The 9,147-nt window shown below is 44.0% G+C and overlaps 1 protein-coding gene across 1 annotated transcript in view; it reads right to left on the bottom strand.

The window, feature by feature from the left end:
- Positions 1 to 1,849: 1,849 nt before the first annotated feature.
- LOC143975981 (vomeronasal type-2 receptor 26-like) overlaps positions 1,850 to 9,147 on the bottom strand; it is a 70,151-nt gene continuing 62,853 nt past the window's right edge. The window contains exon 6 of the mRNA XM_077478509.1: positions 1,850 to 3,035. Coding sequence (XP_077334635.1) covers positions 2,137 to 3,035 — 899 coding nt within the window. The 3' untranslated portion in view covers positions 1,850 to 2,136. The remainder of the gene's footprint in view (positions 3,036 to 9,147) is intronic.

Raw genomic sequence — 9,147 nt, 5'->3', positions numbered from 1 at the left:
TTACTATGAGGGGATCACACCATCCCTGTGCTGTGCTGACTTCCTCCTGGGGGTTCTTATTATGAGGGGATCACACCATCCCTGTGCTGTGCTGACTTCCTCCTGGGGGTTCTTATTATGAGGGGATCACACCATCCCTGTGCTGTGCTGACTTCCTCCTGGGGCTGCTTACGGTGCTGCTGTCAGTGCTGTATATCACTGTGCTGATGTCAGTGCTGTATGTCACGCTTCTGATGTCAGTGCTCTCTATCACGGTGCTGCTGTCAGTGCTGTATACCACGGTGCTGATGTCAGTGCTTAATGTCACGCTTCTGATGTCAGTACTCTCTATCATGGTGTTGCTGTCAATGCTGTATGTCACGGTGCTGGTGTTAATGCTTAATGTCACGCTTCTGATGTCAGTACTCTCTATCACGGTGCTGCTGTCAGTGCTGTATGTCACGGTGCTGATGTCAGTGCTTAATGTCACGTTTCTGATGTCAGTACTCTCTATCACGGTGCTGCTGTCAGTGCTGTATATCACTGTGCTGATGTCAGTGCTGTATGTCACGCTTCTGATGTCAGTGCCCTCTATCACGGTGCTGCTGTCAGTGCTGTATATCACGGTGCTGATGTCAGTGCTTAATGTCACGTTTCTGATGTCAGTACTCTCTATCATGGTGTTGCTGTCAATGCTGTATGTCACGGTGCTGGTGTTAATGCTTAATGTCACGCTTCTGATGTCAGTACTCTCTATCACGGTGCTGCTGTCAGTGCTGTATATCACTGTGCTGATGTCAGTGCTGTATGTCACGCTTCTGATGTCAGTGCCCTCTATCACAGTGCTGCTGTCAGTGCTGTATATCACGGTGCTGATGTCAGTGCTGTATGTCACGCTTCTGATGTCAGTGCCCTCTATCACGGTGCTGCTGTTAGTGCTGTATATCACGGTGCTAATGTCAGTGCTTAATGTCACGCTTCTGATGTCAGTACTCTCTATCACGGTGTTGCTGTCAATGCTGTATGTCACGGTGCTGGTGTTAATGCTGTATATCACGGTGCTAATGTCAGTGCTTAATGTCACGCTTCTGATGTCAGTGCCCTCTATCACGGTGCTGCTGTTAGTGCTGTATATCACGGTGCTAATGTCAGTGCTTAATGTCACGCTTCTGATGTCAGTACTCTCTATCACGGTGTTGCTGTCAATGCTGTATGTCACGGTGCTGCTGTTAGTGCTGTATATCACGGTGCTAATGTCAGTGCTTAATGTCACGCTTCTGATGTCAGTGCCCTCTATCACGGTGCTGCTGTCAGTGCTGTATATCACTGTGCTGATGTCAGTGCTGTATGTCATGCTTCTGATGTCAGTGCCCTCTATCACGGTGCTGTTGTCCTCCATTGCCTTCATGTGCTCCACAGTCCTGAATTGTCAGAACAATTTCCCATATAAAAAAAGAATGCTTGTAGTTATCGATCCCAAATTCACCTCATACATGTGTTATGTCATTGGCCATGTGGTGGGACTATGTTTTCCCTGCTAATAATTACCTCGTGGCTGCAAATTCGACCTAAAGGTTTGAAACGTTCGCCTCCCATTGAAGTCAATGGGGCCCGCGGCGAACGTTCGGTTTCGCGAACGGTCGGCCTCGTTCGCGGTCCGCGTTCGCGAAACGTCCCGTCGGAGGTTCGGGCCATCACTAATGTCAACATTTACATTTTATCTGGTCTACACCATACAAGCCATAGTTATATATACTGTATATCTTTTCTCTGTGGATTCACTTTTTATTTGTCATATATTATACAATATTCTTTCTACCATAGATATAACATACTCCACCACCATATATATATATATATATATACAACCCTGAAGAAAGAAGTCATTCTAAAACGTGTCGGGTGTGGCCCATGGATTCCCGCCGTTGTCTTTCCACCGTGGCAGTCCTGGATCCATGAGAAATTTTCCATTGTCATGTCATGTTGCATATGTTGATTAGCCACCACCTTTTTGCTATTATGTACATATTCTTTCATTGTTTGTTAAAATGTTCATCAAGTGTAGTGCACGCCCTCACAACAAAGACAAATTACATGTTTTACCCAATAATCATTAATTTATAGGCAATATGTTTGACTAAATAATGTTTCACTATACTAATGTTTTGTCTGCAGAATATGTCGGAAGTTGAGATAGGGTTTAACCATCAGAACATACACTTTTGGAAAAAATATAAAGCCCAACAGTCCAGCACTGGAGGCCAATATGGCGAATACCTCCACAGCCACCATGTATTTCCCTCTGGTGCTCAGATAGGCCGGGATCATGGCAATCCAGACACTGCAGAACACCAGCATGCTGAAGGTGATGTACTTGGCCTCATTAAAACTGTCCGGTAATGTCCTCACCATGAAAGCCAGAACAAAACTCACAGCTGCCAGAAACCCCATATAACCCAACATAGAGTAGAACCCGATAACTGACCCTTCATTACACTGAATGAGGATCTTCCCAGGATAGGAGTCCATGTCATACTCTTGGTAGGGAGGAGACACCGACAGCCAAATAACACAGATCAGAACTTGGACAGAGGAACACATCATAACAAAATTAACTGCTTTAACTCCCACCCACTTCCTCCATACACTGCCGGGTTTGGTGGCTTTAAAGGCGATGTAGACCATGATAATCTTGGCCAGAACAGAAGAGACAGCGATGGTGAAGAAGATGCCAAATAAACTTTGTCTCAGCATGCAGGTTATATCCACAGGACGTCCGAGGAAGAAGAAGACACAGAGGAAGCTCAGCAAGATGGAGGTCAGGAGGATGAAGCTCACAGTCCGGTTATTGGCCTTCACAATAGGTGTATCCCAATAACAAATGAGACTTTGAAATACAACTAAAGTTACAACACAAAGCAATACAGCTACTGATGATAAAACTAAAACCACATTATCATTTTCATATGAGAGAAACTCGTGGTACTTGGGGATACATTTCACTTTTTTCTTGTCTGACCACTCTTCATCGGGACATTCATGGCAAATTTCACTGTCTGAAAATAAATTAGAAAAAAAAAAAAAAAAAAGATAAATGTTTATACTGATGCATTTAAAAAAAAAAAGAAATCTATCTTTGGAGAAGGATCTGTACACGCAATCAGATTTTCCGACAACAAATGTTGGATGTGAGTTTGTTGGCTGAAAGTCCGACCGTTGTGTACGCTCCATCGAACATTTGCTGTCGGACTTTCCACCAACAAATGTTGGCTAGCGGGTTCTCCAAATTTTCCGCCAACAAAACTTTGTTGTCGGGAATTTGAGAACGCGTGTACACAAGTCCGTCGGACAAAAGTCCACTCATGCTCGGAATCAAGCGGAAGGAGCCACACTGGCTGTTGAACTTCCTTTTTCTCGGCTCGTCGTACGTCTTGTACATTCACCGGCGTTCGTAATTGTTGGCCAGCATTCGTGTGACCTTGTGTATGCAAGACAAGTTTGAGCCAACATCCTTCAAACAAAAATCCACGGTTTTGTTGGCGGAAAGTCTGATCGTGTGTATGGGGCATTAGGCTTCCATTATTAAAATGTAGATTTATGTAGCCTAGATGTCATGCTGGTCCAAAGGCTTCAATGCTTTTTGGGTCTCAGGCTGGGATAAATATTCAGAATAGGAGGATTGCTTCACTCGGGCTGACTGTATGTCAGGTCAATAACTTAAAATAGAGTAAAGAAAAAAAAACTGTGCATAGATATAGATAAGCTGCCAACACACCACTAGACATATAGTGCAAACATATATAAAAACAATATTGTGGCGCTAATGTGAAAAAATTAAAAACATAATTGATCAAAAATAACCAGAAAGGCCAAGAGGCCAGGTGAGCGATAATAAAGTGAATAAATTGTAAAGACTGTCAAACATGGTTTCAAAGTGAATGAAAGAACATCCATCTAATCAAAATAAATGTGTAAAATAAATTCTTCTGTAAAGTCTCATACACACGATCGGACTTTATACAAACTTTCCCGTGGACTTTTGTACAAAGGGCGTTGGCTGTGAACTTGTATTGCATACACAGGACTTTAACCGCCAACTTACATGGTTTTTCTGCTCTTTACCGCCACCTTTGGTCAACTTCTGTATTGTTGTCTGATCTTTTGCATTGGTTCTGAGCATGGCTGTTTGTAAACTCCGATTCGGTTTTCTGTACACACGATCGGACTTTGCTCCATCGGACTTATGTTGTCGAAAAGATTGTCTGTTCACGCAAGCCAACATTTGTCCGATAAAAACCGAAAAAGTTTGTCCGAAGGAGCGTACACGCAGTCGGATGTTCCCTTAAAACAGCTAATTTGCATGTCTGTTGTCAAAAAGTCAGATCGTGTGTACCGGGCCTTTATTCCACGTGATCTTGAAGGTGCAATCAAAAAATTGTAAAGTTGTCACGCTTACCAGATCTGGTGGACACACCGTATAGCACGTGGGTAAAACAGGCAATCATGAGGGAATAACCTCAACAGAATCTCCAGCAAGAGGAACGATGGTATGGAAAATGGACTCCACCCCGATGTTGAGCAAGGTGTTTCCAGCATCAAAAAACGGACTCCAGAGATTGCGATGAATCGCATCAAATGTTGCAATGATCCATGATGATATGTACGAAAAACAGATAACCGCACATCCACCACATGAGAGTGTGATTCTGTTGACATGTGCGATTCGTTTCGTATGAATCTCAAATTCGTACGAATTTCCACAAATTCATAGGTTCGGGAGGATCCGAAATACGAATTGTCGTGCGTCCGAATTCTGTACGGAATACAAACTTTTGTTTACGAATTCCGGATTTCGGACGACGACTCAGTGCCCGTTCACACTGCCGCGACTTGTCAGGCGAATTAGTCACCTGACAAGTCGCGCTCCGTTCTGTACTATGGAACCGTTCTAATAGGAGCGACTCAAGTCGCTCCGACTGAACTTTTGTTTACGAATTCCGGATTTCGGACGACGACTCAGTGCCCGTTCACACTACCGCAACTTGTCAGTTAGAGTGATCTGACACCAGCACCGTGACATAACACATGTATGAGGTGCCCCAGGAGGATGTAAGTTTTTACGAAACATGTCGGGCTGTTTGTGCTGATACCACCACGCTTAGAATATTGCCTAGCACGGGTGTATATTTGTTCTTAATTTTAACCGTTTTTTTATGCATACTTTTTATTAGTTAGAATCGGACCTATTCGGTCATACCTTTGGTCTGCTGTGTATTTATATTTTTTTATTAATAAAATTGTCGACTGCTTAACGGTACGTTCACGATCGGAGTCCTTCTTTGTTTTCCCCTTCCCCGCGCTCGTGGCCGGGAGGCCCGAGTGTTTTGTGTTTCACCACAGGTTTGCGCACTGAAAAATCTTGACATCCGACGATGTCTTCAGGCAACTTACATTGACTTCTATCACAGAAGTCTTCTGCAAGTCATAATAAGCATAATGAGCAATGTTTTTGCCTTTAAACTCATCGTAAAGAACGAACGTCAATTCGTATTTCGTACGAAATAGAACGGAATTCCGGACACGAAATACGAAGTACGAATTAATTTTATTACGAATCGAAACGGAACAGAACGGAACGAATTTATTGACGGCGCCCATGTCTAGATTCTGTATGATGTTTATTTTTAAAAAAGGGGCGTTTACACTTACAGAAAATCCGATACAATAGGACGAAACGAATTGTTGCTTTTGCCTATTTTAAGTTACACGCTTGTTTAATCGGATTAGCTGTAAGTGTAACCCCCCCTCTTTTTACCATTAAACATCATACAGAATCACACTATGTGCGGTTATCTGTTTTTCATGCATATCATCATGGATTATTGCAACATTTGATGTGATTCATCACACACTCTGGATTCTGTTTGGAGTCCAATTTCCATACCCTCGTTCCTCTTGCGGGAGATTCTGTTGAGGTTAGTCCCTCAAGATTGCCTGTTTGACCCACGTGCTATACGGTACATGTGCCCACCAGATCTGGTAAGCGAGTGTCCACCGGATCTGGTCAGCGCGTGTCCACCGGATCTGGTAGGTGCGTGTCCACCGGATCTGGTAAGCGTGTGTCCACCGGATCTGGTAAGCGCGTGTCCACCGGATCTGGTAAGCGCGTGTCTACTGGATCTGGTAAGCGCGTGTCCACTGGATCTGGTAAGCGTGTGTCCACCGGTATTGGTAAGCGCGTGTCCACTGGCAGGGCCGTCTTTAATATTGATTGGACCCCGGGCAAACGCTTTCTTGGGGCCCCCCCATACAATTTTGCTCTCCACCTGCTCTGAGACATACAATAAATAGCAGCTAGAGTTAAAATCAGTTTCCTGTATCAGATCAGGCAGCGATTGCGATTGGTTGCCAGAGGTTACAGTATATCATTACCGCTCACTGACTGGCTGCTAGAGGTTACATTGTACCATTACCGCTCACTGACTGGTTTCTAGAGGTTTACAGCACACATTACGGCTCACTGATTAGTTGCTAGATGTTATAGCACTTGATTTCTGCTTGTTGATTGGTTGCTAGAGATTACTGTACAGTAATACTGCTCACTGATTGGTTGCTAGAGGTTACAGCACATCATCTCCTCGCTGCAGGGGGGCATGATATATGAATGCTGCCTTTATTAACATATTTATGCTGCCAGATGCAGCTATTTACATATGAATGCCAGACATTTACATGTAAACACAGGGTCTGCAGGTGGGTCATTTGTATAAAACAATAGGGCAGAGCTGGGCAGTATTTGTAGCAGCACTTCACACAGAGATATCGGGACACAGCACAGGACTAAAACTTCAAGGGACAAGGGAATTTAAACTGGGATAGTTGGCAGGTATGAGGCAGCTGCTTTGGGCCCCACAACAATGACAGGGCACAGGGCAGCTACCCCTTTTGCCCTGCCTTAAAGACGGCCCTGTCCACTGGTATTGGTAAGCGTGTCTCCACCGGATTAGGTAAGCGTGTGTCCACCGGATCAGGTAAGCGTGTCTCCACTGGATCAGGTAAGCGTGTCTCCACCGGATCAGGTAAGCGTGTCTCCACCGGATCTGGTAAGCGTGTCTCCACCGGATCTGGTAAGCGTGTGTCCACCGGGTCTGGTAAGCGTGACAACTTTACCATTTTTTGATTGCGCCTTCAAGATCAAGTTGAACAACAGAAGAATGACTTCTACACATTTATTTTGATTGGATGGACTTTTTTTCAGGATGTTTTTTTTTATTCACTTTGAAACCATCTCTGACAGTCTTTACACTTTATTATCGCTCACCTCGTCTCTTGGCCTTTCTGGTTATATTTGATCAATTTTGTTTTTCATTTGTTCACCTTAGCGCAGTGTTTCTCAACTCCAGTCCTCAAGGCGCCCCAACAGGTCATGTTTTCAGGATTTCCCTCAGATGAAATGGCTGTGGTAATTACTAAGGCAAAATAATGGAAATCCTGAAAACATGACCTGTTGGGGTGCCTTGAGGACTGCAGTTGAGAAACACTACCTTAGCGCCACATTATTGTTTTTAATAACTTAAAATATACTGAAGTCAGGGACATCCAGACAACTAGGAGGAGGCAGCTTTTCTTAGCACAGGTGAATTGGGCCTATGGATTCACCCAGGATTCACACAACCTACACTCAGGAGTTGAACACTTTTATATAAAATGTGATTACCAAAATGGGTGAATCTTGGGTGAAACTCATAAGAATCTTGAATGAAAACATTAATAAATACACCTTATGTTTTAAAGAATGTAGCACAATTATCTTATGTTACTGTAATAAAAGTGTGAATTCTTTGTGTAATTGAACTATGGAATATTACCAGTAGGGATGAGTTCAAGGCTTGGTCTGAACACAAGCTCACCCAAACAACAGAATTTTTGCTCATTCAGCAAGAGCTGAGCTTTATGTATAGTAGCAGTATTTCTACTAGTACTGTAGCGTATACTGCAGTGATTCTCAACCAGGGTTAGGTGGAACCCTAGGGTTCCTCCAGAGGTTGTAAGGGTTCCTTCAGCATTGAGCAATTTCTGCCTCTCAGATAAGTTCCCACTGACACCATTGACCTTTTTAGCTATCTTTAAGGAGGTAATTCTTCCAAATGACCACAAGTGTGAGGACCATTCTTCCCAATGATCACAAGTATAAGGACCATTCTTCCCAATGACCACAAGTATAAGGACCATTCTTCCCACTGACCACAAGTGTAAGGACCATTCCTCCCAACGACCACAAGTGTAAGGACCATTCTTCCCAATGACCACAAGTGTAAGGACCATTCTTCCCAATGACCACAAGTGTAAGGACCATTCTTCCCACTGACCACAAGTGTGAGGACCATTCTTCCCAATGACCACAAGTGTAAGGACCATTCTTCCCAATGACCACAAGTGTAAGGACCATTCTTCCCACTGACCACAAAGGTGAGGACCATTCTTCCCAATAACCACAAGTGTAAGGATCATTCTTCCCAATGACCACAAGTGTAAGGACCATTCTTCCCACTGACCACAAGTGTAAGGACCATTCTTCCCACTGACCACAAGTGTAAGGACCATTCTTCCCACTGACCACAAGTGTAAGGACCATTCTTCCCACTGATCACAAGTGTAAGGACCATTCTTCCCAATGACCACAAGTGTAAGGACCATTCTTCCCAATGATCACAAGTGTAAGGACCATTCTTCCCAATGACCACAAGTGGCAGGACCATTCTTCCCACTGACCACAAGTGTAAGGACCATTCTTCCCACTGACCACAAGTGTGAGGACCATTCTTCCCACTGACCACAAGTGTGAGGACCATTCTTCCCAATGACCACAAGTGTGAGGACCATTTTTCCCACTGACCACAAGTGTAAGGACCATTCTTCCCACTGACCACAAGTGTAAGGACCATTCTTCCCACTGACCACAAGTGTGAGGACCATTCTTCCCAATGACCACAAGTGTGAGGACCATTCTTCCCAATGACCACAAGTGTAAGGACCATTCTTCCCAATGACCACAAGTGTAAGGACCATTCTTCCCAATGACCACAAGTGTAAGGACCATTCTTCCCAATGACCACAAGTGTAAGGACCATTCTTCCCACTGACCACAAGTGTGAGGACCATTCTTCC

The sequence above is a fragment of the Lithobates pipiens genome, unplaced genomic scaffold (assembly GCF_037356315.1).
Source record: "Lithobates pipiens isolate NorthernLeopardFrog02 unplaced genomic scaffold, aLitPip1_a1.2 Scaffold_13, whole genome shotgun sequence".
Taxonomy (NCBI): Eukaryota; Metazoa; Chordata; class Amphibia; order Anura; family Ranidae; genus Lithobates; species Lithobates pipiens.
Note: the sequence above shows the minus strand (reverse complement) of the source record. Positions and strands in the feature narration are given on the sequence as shown.